We start from the raw sequence: 23,343 nt of genomic DNA, 5'->3' as shown, positions 1-23,343 counted from the left end.
CCTTGTTTCACATTTCAAAACAGACTTTTTGATGATATGATAAAATATTTACAACATATGAATATACTAACTTTTTTATAGAGACGCACAGATTCAATGTGAGGGAGAATGTCCATGTAAAAGTTCTGTGGTTAATTTATGTGTTTGTACAATGGACTATTCCCCAGTATGTGGAATCGACAACCAAACGTACGGGAACAAGTGTGGAGCAGATTGTGCCAGTACACCTATAGCTTGTAATGGTGAATGTCCATGTAGGAAGGAATGTATTTGTACAATGGATTACAGACCTGTATGTGGAGTTGATGGGACAACTTATGGGAACAAATGTGGTGCTGATTGTCAGTAAGTACAAACATTGTAGAAACCTGCAATGACAAATTATGATAACAAATAAACAAATGTGTTCCTATTTTGTTGGTTTTTTTATCATTTCTATTTGTCTTTTGGTCGTTTTCAGCCTTGGCATAGTTAGTTCGTTTTTGTTTCATGGGTTCAAATATCTCGTTGGTATCTTTTTTTTATCTCTTTGTTTTAAAATTGAAGAAGTGAGTTTTGTGAGCTGTATTTGGCAAAATATTAAGAAAATATTGGTCCCCAATACTCTCCTACTTCGTACTTTGCGACATTTTTATCCTTTTTTGTTCGATCATAAGAGAACCTATGACACTTTGAATAGAAAATTACAGCAACAAATATTGTTTTGCTTTTTGCAGAAATATTCCGATTGAATGTCAAGGTGAATGTCCATGTAAAAAAGAAAAGTTATGTAGGTGTACCAGAGAACGGAAACCAGTCTGTGGACATGACGGGAAAACATACAGCAACAGATGTATGGCAGAATGTCGGTAAGTTGATTTCCAATTATCGATATCGATGCATTCCGGGTGTAAATCAAATTGCAGTTTTCGAAGTTAGTGGTAATTGCAAATTTATTTTTTCATGAAAGTGTTGCATCAAAGTGTTTGTTGCTTTGTTTTCATCTGATTGGTTACGCCTTTTTTACTGATTTGGTTTTCTTTTAACTAATGTTGTCACCACTGTCCAAGGTATGGGGAGGATTGAGCACTAAGCGCGCTCACAAACATGTTTTACCCCAGCTTATTCGTTATGAGCCCAGTTCAAAGTCAAGAGCCTGTAGCTTAGCGGTTGTCGTTGGTTCATGTCTGTCATATTTGCTGTTCGTCCATTGTTTTGTTATAAATTAGGCCGTTAGTTTCAAATGAATTGTGTGGGCGTTTAATAGCTGACAAAACAGTATGCGATTTTTTTTTATTGTTTAGGGCTGTTCATTTGCTTATTATTGCTGACATCCATTCATTTCAATTTGGTCGGATGGTTGTCTCATTGGCTATACCACAGCTCTTTATTATTATAAATATAACCGTCAAATTCAAGTCCACTTTTTTGACACAACATTTTGAATATTTGATTTGTAATATACTGAATTCTATATTCATTTAACAAAATAAACAACAAACCAGTTTATAATGTATCAACATTTCGTATGTTTTCAATACTTGACGCCATTCAATTATCTATCGAGATGAACTTTGAATACTGCCGACATATAAACACACATATATATATACATGAATAAAACAAAAATCAAGCAGTTGCAAACGTATATTGACAAATTTGTTAAGGTTTGTTTGATTTCATATTTTGAATTAATAATATATGTATGTCATCATTTTACCTGTGTAAGAGTGATTTTTAGTGGGCCGAATTAGTCAACAAAATGTTTTTTTCCTCGTGGTTCCCTTGTTTCTTATTTCAATACTGATTTTTGTTTAATGATAGGATAAAATATTTACAACATGTGACTATACTTCCTTTTTATAGAGACGCACAGATTGAATGTGAAGGAGAATGTCCTTGTGAAAGTTCTGTGGTCAATTTATGTGTTTGTACAATGGACTATACCCCAGTATGTGGAATCAACAACGAAACATACGGGAACAAGTGTGGAGCAGATTGTGCCAGTACACCTATAGCTTGTAATGGTGAATGTCCATGTAGGAAGGAATGTATCTGTACAATGGATTACAGACCTGTATGTGGAGTTGATGGGACAACTTATGGGAACAAATGTGGTGCCGATTGTCAGTACGTACCTCCATGGTGGGAGGGACTTTTTTTCAATTTTTTTTCAGAAATTTAAAGAAATTTTTTTCAAATCTCATTTTTTTTGGCTAAAAAAAGGGGGATGGGGGTCAATTTGAAACAGCATGGTGTATTGCAAAAAAGCGGTAAATTGAATATAAATTCGAATCATATTACCAATTCTAAGTTATTTGACTACATTAATTCTATGTCAGAAACCTATTATGTGTCAATATCTGATTACAATCCAAATTCAGACCTGTATCAAGCGGGAATATTGGCACCATTTTTGTCCCAACTGTTCAGGGGTGAACCGCTGCGGTCGTACCCTTCTGGATTTAGCAAAGTAATGTATTCAAAACTGAATGCATAAGAATATCTTTATTAGCTAAGAAAGGACTGGCCGTGTTCTTGTATTTCTAATTCTTGATCATCAATCAGAACCATTATTGTAAAACTTATTTCTAAACCAAAAATGGCGTTTGTTTAGAATTTACAATTACTAGCTGTTGAGAATTAACAAACATAAAAAGACACTTTATAAAAAGCATGCTTCCGACGCTACGTCTTTTTTCTTCTTCATCAGGAACGCTAAAAGCCAAACAAGTTTTAAGAGCTACTTTACCAAAAAGAAAAAGACAAAAAATAATAGCCTAATCCTTCAAAGGTGAACTTTGACCAAGAGAGTTGAAACCAAATTTTTCTAATAACAACTTAATTTAAAAACGAAAAATAAGGAAAAGTTTAAGGTGCTATCAGAATTCAGTCGAAAGTGTATGTTACTACATGTATATCGTGTACTGTACTTGACGTATGAAATTCTATATGTATATGGTACTTCATTGAATGCCTTACCCCAAGGGTGACTGGGATATAGAAATATGGTCACTTGATCTTCTTCCGACCGGCAGTAAAACGCTTGCCGAAGTGGGGCGTCCGTTTGGCTGTGCGGGATGTATCAAGTTCGCAGTCACGTCCGGTCAGAAGGGGGACGTTAAATCCGATGCCTCTTGTAAAGAAAGTGCCACGCTCTTTGCACGATAAGAACCCTTGCAACAACTCTTTGAGGGGTCCGTAGGTGGCCTGTTGCAAGGCAAAATTTCTGTCCCTATCCAATATCCCTCATTTTCCAGTGGCAGTCCAAATTTCCCCGACCATCATCCCAGATGTCCTTTTTTGTGTCAACCTACCTATTGTATTTATTGTGAACTTGTTCTCGTCCTGAATATGCATGAAATATTTGCCACTGGACGTTAAGCAACCAACAATCAATCCATCAATCATTGAATGTCCAAGCACCTAATATTACGGATAGTGTACATGAATTTATTATTCAGTCCAAAATGGGCCTTTTTTTTTGTTTCTTTGGGATGTATTTTGTTTATGAAACCTAATTTTCGCTCCGAGAGAGGGAGTTTTTAACATCGGTAAACTAACGTTGCCTTTATTTGATATTGTATGTCCGTTTGTTCTTAAGAAATATACGGCAAATGCTTATACATTTGGTATAATAATAATGAACAGCTAACGGTATACCGGTATATTGTTCCTTCAAACCGCAACTACTGTTTTTGACACTCTGTCTGAACTTTCTTAGAGGTTGTGCATTCATATATGATACAACTATCCAGTTTAGTAGTATTTGCTAACGCGTTTCATATAATTATGTGTCACTTGTTTTTATAAAGTGAAATATTAAAAAGATTATCATGCAATCAGCATATTTTAAAGAAAATTGGTACCGTTAATGTTATTACTACCACTGGGTCGGTGCCTTTGCTGGTGGACTGTTAGTCCCCGAGGGTATCGCCAGCCCAGTACTGGCATGAAAATACGGATTATTTTTTTGGTGTTATTAAAATTTGCTTTCAATAAATGTTAAAACCTATTATAAATTAAGGAATGTATCTCCCTTGTGCAAAGCTCTGATTTCTTTCACGTATTTGGCTATACTTTTTGGACCTTTTGGATTATAGCTCTTCATCTTTTATTTAAGATTTGTATTTCAAATATTTCGGCCACGAGCATCACTAAAGAGACATATATTGTCGAAATGCGCATCTGGTGAAGGAAAATTGGTACCGGTAATGTTATTAAAGAAATTTTAAAGGTTAAACAAAACTTGTACTTATATCTGATTACATCGTCTTCGTGCGTTTGTGTTTAGTTTTCAAAGAGTTTTTCACAAAAACTAAACCGTTCTTTTATACGATCAATCAACTTTGTTTAAATGCTAGAAATAAATTTGTCTTGCGGAAACATGTAATTCAGGGAACTCGTAGACGTAGATTAAACCATTATAAAAACACAATATTTTGCTTTTTTTGCAGAAATGCAGAGATTGAATGTCAAGGTGAATGTCCATGTAGAAAAGAAAAGTTATGTAGGTGTACCAGAGAACGAAAACCAGTCTGTGGACGTGACGGAAAAACATACAGCAACGGTTGCATGGCGGAGTGTCAGTAAGTTCATTTCAAATTTATCATAATTACAAAAGTGTTGTATTTACGGTTTTTGTCGAGCCTGCAACTTTTGTTGCAGAAAGTACGACATAGGGATAGTGTTCCGGCGGCGGCGGCGTTAGCTAACTTTTTAAAAGCTTTATATTTTAGAAGGTGGAAGACCTGGATGCTTCATACTTTGTATATAGATGCCTCATGTTACGAAGTTTCCGTCAATTACATGTCAAATGTCCTTGACATCATTTTCATGGTTCAGTGACCACTTGAAAAAAAAGTTCAGATTTTTTGTAATGTTGAATTTACTCTTATTATAAGTAATAGGATAATTATATTTGGTATGTGCGTACCTTGCAAGGTCCTCATGTCCGTCAGACAGTTTTCACTTGACCTCGACCTCATTTCATGGATCAGTGAACGAGGTTAAGTTTTGGTGGTCAAGTCCATATCTCAGATACTATAAGAAATAGGGCTAGTATATTCGGTGTATGGAAGGACTGTAAGGTGTATATGTCCAACTGGCAGGTGTCATCTGACCTTGACCTCACTTTCATGGATGAGTGGTTATAGTTAAGTTTTTGTGTTTTTGTCTGTTTTTCTCATACCTTATGCAATAGATCTACTGTATTTGTTGTAGGGAATGATTGTAAGGTGCACATGTCTAGCCGGCAGATGTCATCTGACCTTGACCTCATTTTCATGGTTGAGTGGTCAAAGTTAAGATTTTGAGTTTTAGTCTTTTTATCTAATACTATATGCCATAGCTCAACTATATTTGGTGTATGTAAATATTTCATAATCTATATGTCAGTTGTGCAGGTTTAATTTGACCTCAACCTCAATTTCACGGTTCATTGCTCAGTGTTAAGTTATTGTGTATTGGTCTATTTCTCTTCAAACTATAAGTAAAAGGTCTACTATATTTGTTGTATGTAAGCATTGTTAGCTGTACATGTCTGCCTGGCATGGTTTATCTGACCCTGACCTCATTTTCATGGTTCATTGTTCTTTGTTTAGTTATCTTGGTTAATGTTAATTTTATGTGACAGTTTTTAATAAAGCTTTATCACGGTGGGTATGGTTGTCCTGCGAGAGAACGTACTGTGCTGGTGATTTGGTCCTGACGGGTGCTGGTGGGTCCTGATTCTGTGCTGGTGGGTTTGTTTACATTGTATTAGAACGGCAATAAAACGACTGTTTTGTTGTCTGATGTGTCATAAGTACCATGCAAAGTATATTACAACAATATTATATTGCAAAAGTCGTGCAATTTCGTTAAACGGAATTGTCCTGACGCTGTGCTGGTTATAAGAAAAACGGTCCTGGTTCTGTGCTCCTATGTCCTGGTTCTGTGCTTTTATATTTTAGTTAAAAGTGGCATATATTCAAGATCATTGATGCTGTACTGTTATTGACTAATTAGCTGTTGTCTGCTTTCTTGAAATTGACATTGTTGTGAATCTGTTTACTGTTATTATGAGAGAAAAAATACCCCTATTTTTTTTTTTTAAACTAACTGTAATCTTATTTATTGGCCTGTTAATGGAACCATTCTTGCCCCCTTTTAAGATAAGAAAATATGTTTACGATTTTCGGGATTACGATCATTTTGCAAGATCAAAAAAATACGTTGTAATTTATACAATACTTATGATGTGGTATGTTTGTTGTCAATGGACAAATTTCCTTAAGAAACCAAAGGAAGTATGTGTTAACAACCATATTTTATCGTATGACCTTCAACAATAACCCATAAAATAAAAATGTAAAAGGTTTTGCATAAAAATGGAGAGCAAAAATATAGAACAAAGGACTTTCTGAGCGTTTGAATCACGTCTTTAGCAGCTTAAAACACATTTGTTTGTGAACAATTGAGTGCTGACTGTAAAAATGACAATAGTATTGCGGGTTTGTTTGTTTGATGGTTGTTTTTTTTTGGGGGGGGGGAGAGGGGGGAGGGATGGGGATAAGTTAGAGCAAGGTTACAGTGAAAGCTTGGAATAGTTTCCCGTAAGATTTAAAAGTTGTATTGTAAAAGAAAAATGTATCCTATAGCTATTAAGAATCACTTGCTGTAAGATTTTTCCAACACATTTTTTTTTGTCTAAACGGTTATCAGTTTTTTTTTCGAAAATTCGATAGAACACTAGAAAAAAATCACTATTTTATGAAAGGGCAGGCTAGAATATGTCAGAGAATGAAGACGAGATAACATAGAGAACACTAATAAAATTAAGATTTCTTAGCTTTTTTCATTTCAAAATCAATATTTTTGATACAGAATTACGGGGGAGGAAGTGAACAATGTGTCCTTCTTTTCTATATATAAATATTTTTCATGAATAAAAATAAAATGTGCCTTGATTATAATTGAAAATGAGTAAATGGAAAAAATACCCAACTAAAATACACTTTTATTTTAATATTGGTAATATCACTAAGCTTTTTAGTTTTGTTTGTCAAACACACCATTTCTGTAGTAATGACTCCTTACTAAGATATTTCACTTCATTCATTTTTTTTTCTGCATTTTTTTATATTGTGAATTCATAGAATTATTATATGAAAATGTAGCCTTAATTTATATTTAAAAAAATCTGAATCTAAACTGAGTATTGTTATGCGTTTATTTTTCTACATTGGTTAGAGGTATAGGGGGAGGGTTGAGATCTCACAAACATGTTTAACCCCGCCGCATTTTTGCGCCTGTCCCAAGTCAGGAGCCTCTGGCCTTTGTTAGTCTTGTATTATTTTTATATTAGTTTCTTGTGTACAATTTGGATATTAGTATGGCGTTCATTATCACTGAACTAGTATATATTTGTTTAGGGGCCAGCTGAAGGACGCCTCCGGGTGCGGGAATTTCTCGCTACATTTAGACCTGTTGGTGACCTTCTGCTGTTGTTTTTTATTTTGGTCAAGTTGTTGTCTCTTTGACACATTCCCCATTTTCATTCTTAATTTTATGAATATATCAAACATTTGTGTTTCCATCTATCCGTTTTCAGGACTTTAGCAATCAACAATAACACCCCAGGCTCCTAAAAAATCAAGCCGGGTGGGGGTTCAAAGATGCAAATTAAGTACTTATATCAATATTTTATCTTTTCGTGTACGGTTTATGACCCCTCCTGTGGCCTGTCAATTCCGAAATGTGCAAACTGCAATAGTATCAAAACAGCACAGACAATGAATAATAGAGATATGATTTTGTACATATATCAAGGGGAAACTTCTTGCAAAGCATTATTATTTTATAGTTCATTGTTGTATTTAGTAGAAAAAGAGAATTTAGTGAAAATAAAATCACTATTTTTGAAGAAAATTCACAGACCTTTGCACAGAGATTTTTGTTATGTTTAGCATGGAATCAACACAATGGTTTATTACCGATGGTAAAAAAAATCAAAATGTCTATTTACCTTGCACATTTCAGAAAATTTAGATCAGATAACGAAACTGGTTCCAGCAACATTTATAAGCAATTTAAGATTGTGACCCTCACAGTTTCCATTCACCACAAATATTCTAAATTATTCTAAATACAAAAATACGTGTTGCATGCAGCATTTTGTTTATCTATTAATATATGTATACGGATAAAGTTATGAAAGGCAGCAGGGTCATCAGGGTGAGGAGTCCATGTCATCTGAAATAAATGCTAATCATAGATCTAGAAAGCGACGTATAATCATGACATTAAAAAAAGTATCTTCTTTTCGACATTTTTTCGAACAAATTGACACATAAAATGAATTATATAGTATTGTGGAATTTTTAACTTATTTTAGATACTATATATTGTTATCTGATATTTGACGAAAGATGTTGCCCTTTTATGTTATTATGTAATACAAGTTCAGATCATTTGAAAACACATATTAAACAGCCAAATGGATGCACAAGAGCTAAATAGGAGTCATAGATCCTGTTGGCAACAATTATCTGGCTTATTTTATTGATTTTGTAACATTTGTTTCAAATATGACCAACTTCTTATCCAAAATCACCAGCACCGTATCCGGACCCACCAGCACAATGACAGGACCCACCAGCACAGTATCAGGACATGAATAAATTGAGAAAATGCTAAATTTTAATAAATTGCAATGTTTTTTCACAAAATTGTTTTGTCGTGTGGATTGCGGTATAGAAAGCGGACTCTATGAGCATTTTTGTTTTATTTTTTCAATGCGAGATTTTCTGAAAATGAGCATTTTTGTGTTACGCTTACTGAAACAGTTTAGAGGGCCATTTTTTTAATGGTTTATATATGAACCCCTAAGAAACGAAATTGAAAAATCTCAACTGTTTCTTCCATTTTTTATGAGTGAAAACGTCAAAAATCATCATTTTCGTCTTTGTTTACATTTTTACATTGATCACCAGCACCCGTCAGGACCGAATCACCAGCACAGTACGTTCTCTCGCAGGAAAACCATACCCAACGTGTTTATACTTAGGACTATCAACATCATATCAATGATTAGTAAAGAAGTAGAGACATTTCAGCGTGTGCACTCTTGCTATATCTAGTTATAGTATACATGTTTATAAGTAAGGACACGTGATAATAACTATTGTATCACGTGACTGGTAATTTTCGCAGGTTAGTACCGATTAAACCAGCATCACCAACTTAGAACTAGGCAAGTCCTAATAATATGTGGACTCATATAATGGATACGTTTTCATATTTTTGCACGCTATAAAGGTATATTTTTTTGACAGAGGTGCACAGATTCAGTGTAAAGGAGAATGTCCTTGTACGAGATCCTTGGAAAGTTTGTGTCCTTGTACATTGGACTATTCACCAGTATGTGGAACCAACAACCAAACATACGGGAACAAGTGTGGAGCGGATTGTGCCAGTACGGCTATAGCTTGTAACGGTGAATGCCCATGCAGAAAAGAAAAGTTATGTAGGTGTACCAGAGAACGTAAACCAGTCTGCGGACGTGACGGAAAAAGCTACAGTAACACTTGTATGGCAGAATGTCAGTAAGTTGATTTCATAGGTATCAAAACTACATGAGTGAAAGAAGAAATAAGTTTTCAAAATAAGTCGTGAATGACCATTGTTTGTTTCTGTTTCTCGAGTATTTTCATTAATGGTGATTTTTCCTTCTTGCAGAAATATTGAGATTGAATGTCAAGGTGAATGTCCATGTATAAAAGAAAAATTATGTAGGTGTACCAGAGAACGGAAACCAGTCTGTGGACGTGATGGCAAAACATACAGCAACAAATGTATGGCGGAATGTCAGTAAGTTCATTTCATCAAAGTTGTTAAAATTGAGTACATTGCTTGAATGAAATATGCTACATAAGTTAAAGAATATTATACCAGTTTCAATTTGAGCTTCTCAAAGAATAAGGGAAAAAAAGTTCAAGCAATGAATGTAATGCTATCTGAAATATCATGCAATATTATTTTTAGCAAAAGGGACAATTAAATCACATGCAAGAATATGCTAAAGAAAAAGTCATTTCCATTTATTGTATATTTTAAGGAATGAAGATATCAAATGCGAAAAAGAATGCCCTTGCAGGAAACAAAAACTGTGTAGATGTACCAGAGAACGGAAACTTGTCTGTGGAAAAAATGGAAAGACGTACGCAAACAGATGCATGGCAGATTGCAAGTGAGTATATGATTTAATTTTATTTACATCATATCACCAAATTCACCGCATCTCACCTAAAACAGCATAAAGTAATACAACCAAAAACGCGAACAGGAAAATGTAGATGGTGTTGTCGACCACATTTGTGTTCGAAAAAGTTTAAAAGATAAAAGACATGATATGGGTAATGTATTAATAAATATTTATATTTTTTGTTCAAGGGCAAATGGAGTCGACTGTGAAGGTCGGTGTCCTTGTACAGCGTCCAAGGCATGTAAATGTACTAGGGAAAGGAAACTTGTTTGCGGAATAGATGGGAAGACATATAGTAATAGTTGTTTGGCTGAGTGTCGGTGAGTGCACGAAATACTTGAATAATATCTTTAATTTAACACCTTCGATTAACATTGCCAAACACAAATAAGTTTTGAACTGCACAAATTCATTCTTAAATACATTGGAGCTACAAAAAGTAAAATCACAAAAATACTGAACTCCGAGGAAAATGCAAAACGAAATCCTTAATCAAAAGGAAAATTAAAACTAAAAAAAATCAAACGATTGATAACAACTTTCATATTTCTAACTAAAAAAATATCTAAGCTTACTATTAGCAATTGGAGTTTTTTCTTGATATGGATTCTTCACGCTACGAATACGAATTTTGCTCACAAAAAAAAAGACTTTTTTTTTCATTTGGTAACTTCAGTAAATTTGTTGCAGCAAAACTTTGAAATTAAAACTACGAAATTACAAATAGCATTACCATGAAAATTTAAGAGTCTATAATATGACAACTAAAACCATCCACTTTTAGCTTTACTTGGGGAATTGAACATTAGCTTCAGCATAATAAAATTAGTATATGAAATGAAATTTACAGACAAAATGGATCACCTGAATAAGTTACAATCAAACATAAAAATACGTTGTGTCATGTGTACTCTTGTTTGTTTGTCTGTTTGTTCTTTTCATTTTCAACAATGGCGTTGCCAGTTTATTTTCGATTTATGAGTTGACTATACCTCTGGTATCTTTCGTCTCTCTTTTATATAGATTAGATTAGATCAAACCGCTGGTTTTCCTGTTTGAACGGTTTCACATCAGTCAATTAGGGGACATCTATAGCTTTGCTGTTCGGTGTAAGCCAAGGCTCCGTGTTGACGCCGTACTTTGATCTATATATACAATATTAGGTCAATGTTAGTAAATATAAACTTTTTTGTATGAGGCTGAGAAACTGGGGACAGTGAGGTTCTAACGAAACTGTGAAAAGGCGAGGTTCTAGCCCTTACCAGTTTTTCGCCTAGTCAAAAAAGTTTATATTTTTATGACATTGACCCAATATATTTTTTATTCTGCAACTTAAATTAATACATACTGATGATAGCTTTTTAAATCATAACAAAAATATCAATTTTATTTTCATCCCTTAATGGAACCCTGAATGTAGAGAAAGTGCTCAATGATAAAATTTACATTGCACAAAATATAGCTGTGTTATTATATTTAGGAAATAAACATACCTTGTTGCAGCATAAAATGGTTTACTTTTGCAAATTGTGACTTGGTAGTAGAGTTGTTTCGACGAGTTTTGTGACTTGACAGTAGAGTTGTTTCTAAGAGTTTTACCCGTTATTATATACAACATCTTCTTACACCTATATAGTCCATGAAACTTAATAAGTCAAAAAGTCAATATAATATAGAGACTTTCTTATAAATAAAAGTTTGGAATGTAAATCAGATAGACCCTTTTACCTCCGTTTACTACTTTGATGTGTATTTTGACTTTAAGACAGAGAAAAATAAGTCTGAGTTCAATATGATGTTTCTTGTGTATCAAAATGGGAAATATTTTGAAAAGCCCTTAACATCACTGCTTAAAGAGTACTGTAAATTCAAAAATTATTGCGTGCATTTATTATTGCGATTATGTCATTTTAGACTTAAATGCGATTTTAATTTTTACGATTTTGAAGTTCATATAAAGTATATCAAAATGCGAGTTTAAATAATTGCATTTGCAACTCAGTCGCATTTTTTGCAATAATAAAACCTCGCATCAATTTCTGAATTTACAGTAGTCAAATTTATATCAATGTAGATCATACTTCAATTGTAATGCCATCTATTAGAATGTTTTATTTTTCATTTCAGTGACGTGACCGTTGCATGTGAAGGACGATGTCCTTGTTGAGAGCCACCAATCAACATTTTTTCTAAGAATATTTCAAATACCTATTACTGTTTGTCGTTTTATCAACATATTTTATATTTTTATACCTCATTTTATAATATTGTTCATTGTTATAAATGTGCTTTTTTAAAATGAAAAAGGATTTTTATGTACCTAATTTTGTTATATTAAATATAATTAATAAAGCTAACAGAGCTATACGATTTATATGTTTCTTCCTTCCTTTATTCACGAAATGATAAATACCAGGAACGTCACATCATGCAAAAAAACTTAAAAGTTCATTTTCAAACTTCCGACATGGTCCCAAATTTCTAAGGATTTTTCAAAGAGAAACAACAAGGTGTGAGAAACAGTTCAAACATGATTTATATAGAACACATAATAACAATTATATGAAAATAAGTTTGACTGTAAGTGCTACACAACATATTAATGGTAAACGGGGTAATGCAAAAAAAGCAAAAGTATGAAAAAGTATGAAAAAAAAACACAGACATTTACCATTCTTTACCGGAAGGTGGTGTTTATTGTACCATAAATAAAAATATATGTCATCGATATTGTAAAACAAAAATATTATCACCCTAACGGGCATTCTAAACATTCAGAAACTTATTTCACAATTTTTTTATTGTTTCATTAACTGTATATCTGGAAAAATAAATGTTTCAAACATATATATTTTTAAATCAAATACATTGAAACGACTTCAAAATCATGTTTTTACAAGAGTAATAACCTATACCTTCCAGAAAATTGTAAACATAAAGATCTAATAAGTAAGGCCGTGTTCACACCAAACGCCGTGTAGAGTAAACATGTTTACAATTAGTTTAGTGTAGTGCACACTAGTTTCACATTACATTTGTTCACATCTATACACCTTGTTTAGCTACCTGTACATAAGATTTGTTCCCACTTGTAAACTATATGTCATTTAAATGTTCATTACGAAGAACTGAATTAAAAATTTGAGGAGAATTTTTCTAGCGGTAAGGGAACAACCATTTGACTTCAAAAGGGGGGTGGGGTGGGTATGGAAATATTCCGATCCCCAATTTGATAAAAAAAAAATGGTCAAACAGATGATAAAAACAAATATTTCTGAATCAAGAGTTTCCCCATACATTATAGTGTTAAATATTGAAAAAAAAAAGTATTTGATCACCAACATCGAAAAAAAAGAATAAAAACGTACGCGCAAAAAAAAATCTGACTCCGATAAAAAAAATAACACTCCCCATTTTTTTAAGTTGAGTGGTTGCTACTTTATGAAAGGCATTTTTATAATTTGCAGTAGTTTGCATATACAAGAGATTTCTTGATTACGCATTAGAAAACTTTAGCTGCAGCAGCGTGCTTACGGCCGAAAAAAGGATTGAGATATTAGGGATCACTACATTTTTATCTTTTCTGTTCTTTTCAAATGGTATTTCTTCTCCAAGGAGTATTTGGAAAAGGAATAGGGTAACGTTTTTTTTTTAAATTATTTTAAGTGTTATTTAACGGATCCGAGATACTAGACAAACATATCATTTACCTCACACTTTTTTAGTCATGAATTTATGCGTGAATCGTTGTTTGAGTAAAGACCAGTGGCGAATATTTCTGTGTACATCAAGCCGATTCGGGAAGACCCTTTCAAATGAATTAGGCAGCAACTATTTACTTAATTATTTTGTGGAGGGGGAGGGAGAGCGGAGGTATGGGACGGGGGCTTTTGATTTTTTTCTCAGGACAAATTTTGGTGACTAGTCGAAATCAATTTTAGCATTATATATACATGTATAGTAGCAGCTGAGGGTGAATCAAACAATTTTTTTTCAAAGCCAAAAACTGGAAACTTTTTTTTTTTCCAAAACAAAATCCATAGCTCACCTCCCCACCCCCTTGTCTTAATGTTTTATACTCAACTATAATAGCCCCCCCCCCCCCCCCCCCCCGAAAATCAATTGGTTGCTGCCTTATGGGTTCGGCAATGATGCTGCTTTGAGTCTTGATCAGCGGTTAATAAAGTACGTTAATTTTTTTTAACAAAAAAAAACTGTAAAATTTAGAAAAAAAATTCTGTAAAGAACTAAACTAATAATTATCAAAAATATCAATTTACTCAAAAATAGTTTCCTCCTTAAATATATACAAGGTAAAACTAATGTCTTAAATGTCTAGTTTTGTGTACACTTAACCTACACAAGGCCTATATCGACTATCGACTGTGTGTAGATAAAACAAGATTTAAACTACATGTAAACATTAAGTTTTATCGATGGGAACGCAATTGTGTTTAGTTTACGTGTGAGTTACACTAACACAACACCGAATTTAGGTCAATGTGAACACGGCCTAAGATAAATACAATTAGTACAATGAAAGCTTACACAAATTACGATTCATGTATAGTAGTAAACATAATAAACTAAATATAATTTTTCATTCTAAGTAAAATGTACAAAATAAAAAGTACAGCTTGTAACAGAAACTTCTACAAAAGTATAAAGTGTGCACACTGCATTTAACAAAGTATAATTAGTGATCACAAACCTATTTTGTTTATTAAATATCAATGAGAGGCGTTGTTCTCAGGAAGAAATATAAGGCCTTTATTTCCCCATACAAACCATTTCTTAAGGCTGGCTGTTCGCATTTTTTAAAAATATATCGTTTTCAAGGCTGTTCCACAGTGAAAGTTTTGAAAAGCGGAAATTGAAAAAACAGAAAAATAAAGGTTTGTGTCCTTGTTTTTTTAGTTATGCGCCTTAAAAAATTTGGCTGGAAACTGTTCTTTTTTACATTTAACGTTTAGCACTTTTCTTTATCTATCAAGAAATATGAAAAAATAACAAGAATTTCAAAAATGGCTTAACATTTTATATTACATAAAAGACAAACAATTGATACAACAAGAGGATTTCAAATATCTGACAAAGTGTTAAAAAAATCATCAGCGAACAGCCATAAATAATATGATTCTTCAAATATCAATTACAATCATTTATAACCTTGAATCTTTGCAGCCTAACTAGTTGTTAATCATTTGTCTTTTCAATTGATATTCAACGTATATCTTCTTCTGGTTTTTACATAAACCTTCATATACCTCTACTAGCTTTGTGTTCTCTAGAACTAGACACGGAAAAGAAAACCAATGGAGGTAAACGTAATTCATGTTCCTGCTCCTTGTAAACTGACATAACATGGAACGGACAAACTCTCTGGATTTGTAATATCAATAATGGCGGACACTGTTGCTGCCGTGCCCCCTAATATGCCAATTATTACTATCTTGGTGTTTAAAAGTTTCTGCCACATTGGAATAACGCTGAAAGTAGATACAAAATCAGTTGTGTTATCATCATTTTGAATATCATTCAATATAAGGATGTATACTGAATCATTTACAAGAACGGGAAAGTTGAGTATCGGACAAATATTTAATTGTGAAATTCTGACACGGGTGAATCATAATTTGTGAAAATTATACACTGGTAAAACATAATTAAGCATATAAATGGTTTCTAAGGTCATATTGATCAATTTATAATTTAACTTTGGATGTACCACGTCTTCTCACTGGCTTAATCTTTTTTTTCTTTCAGCTTTTAGACATACTTATATGAGCATCATTTTGTCATCATGTGACCGGGGCGTCATCAATGATTTTTTGTAATATACTCCTTAAAAATGAATTTAAGAATTATATTCTAAGGAACTAAATGTGTAGACTTGTTTGATAAAAATTGTCAACGCGTTTTTTAAATCTTGTATGCGGAATAATAAAGTCAAACACGGTGTAAGTTGAAGAATCTATTTCTCATCATTACTAAACATCTTAGCGTTATTGACGTCATACAACAATCACATTTCCATTGTGGCGTCAGATATTTCGCAATGTGTCGTCAAAATTGAACGGGAACCTGTGTGATGTCCAGCAATGGCGGAGAAATAGCATTAAGGTGTATTGCAAAGTTTCGGTAAATGATACAAGACAATTCAGATCACCATGTGGTTATTTATATCTTTTAAACAGGTACTTTTGTCAATACTCATTCACATCCGATGAAACATTACATGTACGAATACTCACATTGGCTCGCTGATTCTTGTTCTTGAAGACGCCGGTGAACTGGCTTCCGATGTTTCACATTCAAACGCACCCTCACTTTCTTCCTCTCCAGTCAAATGGTCTAATAACGGAGAATACTCGATTGATTTCTGAGTCAACGTACCTTCTTTGTTAATCACGTGATGTGGGTCAAGTTTTAGCTCCTCGTTTACATCTCTACAGAGTTTCATATAGAAAACACATGGGAAAACGTAGGCTAATAACGTCGTGGCAGAACCTCCAACTAAGGACAGGACCGTTCCAAAATGAGGTACACTTTCAGAAACGAAGAGGACTGCTAATACAATTATAGGACGAACCACACATCTTTTCCACGTGAACTCTGGAAATGAATAAAGGAAAAAATGTATATTCGACTGTAACTCTTATTATGCTCGAAGATATAGTCAGTTTCTGATTTTTTATAAGGAGAATGTTCCACATTTTTGTTTTCTAACATAAACATTACATTATACTTGAAAAATCAATACTTACTTTCCAATAACTCAAAAAGATAAAGAAAAAAAAACACATCCCAACAGAAAATAATTTGATAGGCATCTAATTAATTTGCAATATTAACGATAAGAAATACTGCCAACTTCACAAAATGCGTTAAGAAGCTTAAAGCAATTCACAAGTGCTTTCTATGCTCTATAAAATCGAATAAACACATTGTTATCTGGAAAATGATAGTAACACTTTTTACTTTGAAGATATTTTTTTTTTAATTTTGTCACTTTTACAGTTATCAAAGGTACCAGGATTATAATTGTGTACGCAAGACGAGCGTTTCGGTTTCATACAATTTAAGTCTCAACAGTGACGCTCATATCAAAATAGTTATAAAGCTAAACAAGTACAAAGTTATAAAACTCCTTACCTTCCGGGACACCAACAATAGCTTCAAATTGTTGACAAATAGGATTCATAAAAATGACAAATCCGAATAGAAGGTGGATTGTTATCAGGATTTCTGTAATGTGAGCAAGATTACCAACAGACAGGCTTTTAAGTACATTCACATTTACATCTCGTCCATACGCCAGGTATCCAGAGAGTGCCGTGGGCAGGTACATCAACAATACAACTGTAAACGATAAAAGAAGAAAGGAATTGAACGATCCAAAAAAGATAGCTATATTAACCCTTTGTTTAACTGATATAAAATACATCCCAGGTGTTTTACTGATATTCAGCCTGTCCTAAGTCAGGAGCCTCACCGAACCAAGATTGTATGCAAAATTTGAAAATTATATACACAGAAAAAAGTCCCAAAAAATCTTACTTGAGGAAAACCCAAAATCAGCATTTTTAATTTCCTATGGAAATTAACGGAAATTAACATTGGAAGGGGAGATAAAAAATTAGTCTTTCTTGGTCAGTTTTTTGGTTGTTTTTCTTGAAATTTATGTAAAGTATGATACTTCGATGGGGTTATAAGTTTGTATTTGACTAAATTGTATACAACAAATGTAATCTTCGGCTCATGAAATGTACAAAACGTTAGTGTTATGGGTAGTTTCATTTTTTTCATGCATTTTTCATTAAAGAAATTGCAAATTTGAAGCTTTGTGACCATTTAAAAAAAAAAATGATAATATTTGGTATTATTTAAACCACAAAAAGAAGAATACATGTTTAATTATTTTGATTAAGTTTGAGATTCTTTACCTTTACATGTTGAAAAATTCAATAAATGGTCAACTAATGAATTATGAAATCTTGATTATACATTTTGTAGCTTGATCAAAGATATGGAAACACCTTTAGAGTTATTTTTTATACTCTAAAGACCACTAAAAAATCAAGAATCAATACATTCTGATAAATAGAAGGGGTAAAGTTACATATTTGTATCAATTTTTATTGATATTTCTGCCTTTTTTGCAAGAGTTATCTCCCTTTTCAATGAAAATCTCCATAGGAATTTTAAATGGTGATTTTTTTAGTCTTCCTCAAGTCAGATTTTATGAGACTTTTTTCTGTGTATATTTGGGGTATAATGCTAAAGAATAAAACTTAAAAAATCTTCTGTTGCAATTACTTTCGGGTTAGGTTCAAATTTATGCTAGATTGATTGGACTATTACCTTGTTTTTATTGATATTATATATGTATTATGTTATATTCTATTATGACGTCCTGCTTTCGCTTTGAAAACAAAGTCATGTTTTAATTCTAACATACATGTAGTTTTAAAAATATATTAAGTAAAATTCCAAAAAAAAATAAAAAAATAAATACAGGATAGAAAGATCATATCGGATATATAACATTTTGTCGTGTGACATCCGTTAACTTTTCACTCTTTGAACTTCTACTTGAGAACCACTTGAAAGAATCAATATATGAAACTGTTATTTTTTTTCCATTGTTGAAGCATATAATATGGGCTGACATTGAACCTTGGGCTGATAATACATCTGATATGAAAAATACCATGTAATAATAGTTAACTTACTTCCATATCCTAAAAGAGCACTTTTGTAAAAATCTTTTTTCTTCTTCATATCAGTAATAATTGTAGGAAAAATTGAGTGACCTGCTACAGCAAATACCATTTTTCCGCAGGCTGTAAATATCTTCAATGTACTTGTTTCGGAATGATATACGGTTGTTTGTTTGTGTTTGTCCATGACTGTTTGGATAACTATCAGCACACAAGCTATGCCTGTAGATATAGTTGCACCTATTCCAATATACCTATAAATAGGATAAAAACTAGTAGCAAAACTACAAACACAATACTATCAAAAACGAAGTCGAAGATTTTGACTATGATTAATTTTTAAGATTGATCTATTATGTGTATTAGTTTTAGAAGTATGATCAATTGTCGATTTTCATTTATACTTTTCGCTGAATGTACGTGCATTCTATATTTAAATGCACAAGTGTTCTAAGAATACTAATTCCTTTACCTTTCAGATATGAAAAAAAGACAGATCTATTAATTCTCAAGTTTTAATTCAAGAGAATCAATATGAATAAGAATGTGTGGTATAAGTACCAATGAGAAAACTCTCTCATCCAAGTCACAATGAATTATACAAATTAAACTATCTGTTTTACAAATATTTTTAAAAATTCGACGTCTCCTTTTTTCTGTAACTTGACTTTAATTCAACCATCTCAATTTCATTTTCTAACCATGTCATAGAAATGTTGAGTAAATAAATCTTACCAAAAGGTTTTGGGCGTTCCAAGACATGTCATTGGCGCCAAGATAACGCTCAGAACCAGTAACCAGTAACAGAAAGAGACGTCTGTGTAGTTCGCTAGTAATGTTACGGCGTTATTTGCAGCAAGTACCATAAACACAACAGCCGTTCCAAAGTTGAAAATACTGTTAGTAACTGTAACTAAGTTCCTGGAAGAATAGAATAAATTTGTTTTACACAAAAATGAAGAAATTATAATAGTCTATTTCTATACAGCGGACTTTTATCTACAGAGCATATCATTTTCGACAGATTGTCATTCTGGAATCGATTTTGAAAAAGAAATCTTATGATTGAAACAATTCAGTTTACGATCAATCCCTAGTCACAAGTTATTTTTGTGAAATCGACTACTATTTTATTTTACTGAGAAAGGAAATGGGGAATGTGTCAAAGCAACAACAACCCGACCATAGAGCAGACAACAGCCGAAGGTACATACTCGGTCCGGTAAGATCAACTAAAAGAAGTACAGTACAACCATTCTTACAATCGATGCATTGGGCAAACTAATAGTTTCCTTATATTTTCTTTACCTGAAATATTTTTATCTGCACATTCGCGGACTATTTACATCGTCTGTTTGAAATTCCAAAATTGATTTTTTTTTCATATTTCATGTAGGAGTTGCAGTATGAAGAAGATAACTAAATATTGTCGCCTCTCGATCGAAACATGATAGAAATACTTGGCAACCCATCGCATTCTACATGAAACTGTTTTTAAGCCTTGTGCAAATAAATTTTATATTTTAAGACAATGCATATAAAATCATTCTCTCTATAAATATAATGTCCTTGCATACCTGCCGAAAGTGCCAAATGCTTTCTCTCCAATAATTGGGTAGGGGTCAGGCACGTGTGATCTATATTCGGGGTATCTGTCCTCGATCATCACCCAACATTTCCCTATCAGTGTAGCTGTGTATGCCGACTTCACTATGAATACGAAAATGAAAAACAGGCCAATCCATCCTAAAAACACAAGAGTATAAAATGAAAAAAAAAAAAAACACATTAGAAATATTTATTCTCATATATTGTAGAAAATGTATTACTTTAGTTGGGTGATTCAATCTCAGAGTAATAAATTTGTAAATGTATATGCTCAGTTAAAATATATTCTTTAAGCAACCTACAGTAGAGAAATTCATTTTCGAATCTATCCATGTGGGGTGGCGATACATTCAACGCACAGTGGCAAATATCTCATGCATATCAGGTCAAACTGTGATGATATGATGAGTCATATTTTCGACGTGATAGTTCACTACAAATAAGTCCGGCCCGACTCAGTCCGCAATAAGACATTTTTTTTTAAATCGAATCGGCCATGCTTTGCCATTATTTCTATATGCTGAGTAAGAATGGCCGGAGAAGCAGCAAATGCCATTTTACAAGTTAACGAATTGATCTAGCCGGGTATTGAATCCACGGCAATCCACATTTAGGGCGAGTATATTATTACGAGAAGACCGAGCCAGTTGTCTACGATTTGATCATAAGCAAGAGTGAAAAACAATTCATTATAAGGTAATCAAGCATTGTATTTTCTTAAATACTGTATTTACTTTATAGACTTATAAAGATCTATCCTGGAGGAAACATTTAGTACATACCCGTATCTTCTACAGCTTTAGGTAGGGACAGTACTCCAATACCGGCTATTGCTCCAATGATAAACATGGAAGATGTCCATACTGTCAACCCTTTTGGGCCAGTCTTAAGAACATAAAGAGAATAATATTAAACATTAACTTTTTTATTTGTATTTTCTTTTATCTGTATAGCAACGTTAAATTACTTTAAAACTTTATCAATATTGAATTTCACGAGAAGCTGATCAATCAATGGTATTTCTTTTTTTTAAAGTTTGTCAAGCAAAGTGACGATTTCCTCTAGCAGAATATGAATTGTAGAGTTCGCAAAAATACAAGAAAAAAAAGTAGAAATTTTAACATCATTCGGAGATATATTGTCAGTTTGAGTGTAGTCAACACCAGCTTTTGGAATAACATTAATTTTTGCATGATGATATTTATTTTAATCTTCCTTTAGAAAGACAATTTTATTTTGCCAGTTTCAATTTCAGTTTTAATTTTCAACTCCTACGAAGAAAGTTTCATTTCGTGTGCATCATTCCTAATTTTAAAACAATTCCGCAAGGGAGCTGCTATATTAGGCTGTTAGTTTTCTCATTTTAATATTTCACATTTTCCATGTCGGGGCTTTTTAGCCGACTATACGGTATGTTTTTCTTCCCGCAAGGGAGCTGCTATATAAACACATATATTATTCTTTGCCCTCCACCCAAAAAATAAAAAAATAAAAAGACATGACATGCCTTATTTGTTTTCGTATATTGTTTTGTTGTAAATTAGGCTGTTAGTTTTTTCATTTTAATATTTCACATTTTCCATGTCCGGGCTTTTTATAGCCGACTATACGGTATGTTGTTTTTTTTCTCAATGTTGAAGGCCTTTCTTATGCTTATAATTGCTTACATCCACTTCGTTGACACTTTGGAGGATACCTGTTTCATTGCCAATCATACCACATCTCCTTATTTTCATAAATTTGTGCATTTTATGCAGGCTTTGAATTGCATGAATTATAATAAAGATCCGATACTAAATCCTGTTTTGCCATCATTTACTTTGTCTTTTCGCGCGAAATAGCCCTTTTGAAAGGAGAAAATCTTACTTACCATTTTACTACTAACCGAGTACTCCTGAAATAATTTAAAATCAGAAGACGACACACCTCATCCTTTGATTATCTTCTCTCCTCTGGAACCAACGTTGATTCAGCTAAAACACTATGAACACTCTTTCGGCTTTGTTGTTTTTGACGTTATGACAATGATATGCTGTGACGTCGCCATTTTTCGCGTACTCTGCTAACTCGAAGTTTCATAAGCAAGTAGAACTCTATTGTTCAGTATCGACATACATACATTATATTAGGACCCATCGCTGGAAAATTTTATTTGACGTATTCTTTGGAGCTTTGTTAATAATCAAAGACGTCCCATAGATTTCAGAGAGAGATATTCACGCTGTAGCAAAGCGGGAAAAAATCCTTTTTACCGTTTCATTTTTTTTTATCGATTAAAAATGTAATAATTTTACAGATTCAGATTCAGATTCAATATGTTGCTGAAGTCTTATCACTTGTATAACATTAAGACAAACAAAAGTATACAAAACACAACATAGAAAACAAAAGACTGAGTAAATTGAACACCACCAACACACCAAGGCTGATCTTATTTGCGCCGGAAGGGTAACTAGGTTCTGCTCCACATGTGCTACATACAAGTATTTATATGGTAATGAAAAATGAATACTATATCATTGCGTCTGTCTCGTGATGGGGAATTGTCAACTGTATGTGTTAACGTGCGTTCTCTATTCAGGATATGCAACTGTAACGCCATACCTCTTGGGTATACCGTGGCCGACACGTGTACCACGAAACGAATGTAAAAAAAAGTATTACTGCATCTTTATCTATCAAAGTTATATTTATCAATGTCATTATGACCAGCATTTTGTCTCGATTCATATCTCAGTATACTAGATTAACTTTATTATATACATATTGATACATGTTGCTAGATAG

At 33.0% G+C, this 23,343-nt stretch overlaps 2 protein-coding genes across 7 annotated transcripts in view; one reads left to right on the top strand and one right to left on the bottom strand.

Moving 5' to 3' along the window:
• The window catches only part of LOC134686773 (agrin-like), a 33,779-nt gene extending 21,247 nt beyond the window's left edge, over window positions 1-12,532 (top strand). For 2 of the 5 annotated variants that reach the window (XM_063546520.1, XM_063546521.1), the window contains 9 exons: window positions 82-345; window positions 717-848; window positions 1,846-2,109; window positions 4,437-4,568; window positions 9,297-9,566; window positions 9,700-9,831; window positions 10,079-10,210; window positions 10,414-10,545; window positions 12,353-12,532. In XM_063546520.1, the coding sequence (XP_063402590.1) occupies window positions 82-345; window positions 717-848; window positions 1,846-2,109; window positions 4,437-4,568; window positions 9,297-9,566; window positions 9,700-9,831; window positions 10,079-10,210; window positions 10,414-10,545; window positions 12,353-12,392 (1,498 nt within the window). In that variant the 3' untranslated portion in view covers window positions 12,393-12,532. The remainder of the gene's footprint in view (window positions 1-81; window positions 346-716; window positions 849-1,845; window positions 2,110-4,436; window positions 4,569-9,296; window positions 9,567-9,699; window positions 9,832-10,078; window positions 10,211-10,413; window positions 10,546-12,352) is intronic. The other 3 variants (XM_063546522.1, XM_063546523.1, XM_063546524.1) reach the window with 3 other exon arrangements.
• A 2,833-nt stretch (window positions 12,533-15,365) lies between these two features.
• LOC134686772 (uncharacterized) lies at window positions 15,366-22,594 on the bottom strand. Of its 2 annotated transcripts, none has more exons than XM_063546517.1 (8): window positions 22,427-22,593; window positions 21,339-21,441; window positions 20,526-20,694; window positions 19,684-19,869; window positions 18,961-19,202; window positions 17,381-17,587; window positions 16,480-16,840; window positions 15,366-15,714 (listed from the first exon to the last, which is right to left on the bottom strand). In XM_063546517.1, the coding sequence occupies exons 1-8, from the start codon at window positions 22,427-22,429 to the stop codon at window positions 15,558-15,560; spliced, it is 1,428 nt and encodes a 475-aa protein (XP_063402587.1). In that variant the 5' UTR covers window positions 22,430-22,593; the 3' UTR covers window positions 15,366-15,557. The 2 variants fall into 2 exon arrangements, with proteins under 2 accessions (XP_063402587.1, XP_063402589.1); XM_063546519.1 differs by having other exon boundaries at window positions 15,562-15,714; window positions 16,622-16,840; window positions 22,427-22,594.
• Between the last annotated feature and the right edge of the window lie 749 nt (window positions 22,595-23,343).

Source organism: Mytilus trossulus, chromosome 10, assembly GCF_036588685.1.
Source record: "Mytilus trossulus isolate FHL-02 chromosome 10, PNRI_Mtr1.1.1.hap1, whole genome shotgun sequence".
NCBI lineage: Eukaryota > Metazoa > Mollusca > Bivalvia > Mytilida > Mytilidae > Mytilus > Mytilus trossulus.
Note: the sequence above shows the minus strand (reverse complement) of the source record. Positions and strands in the feature narration are given on the sequence as shown.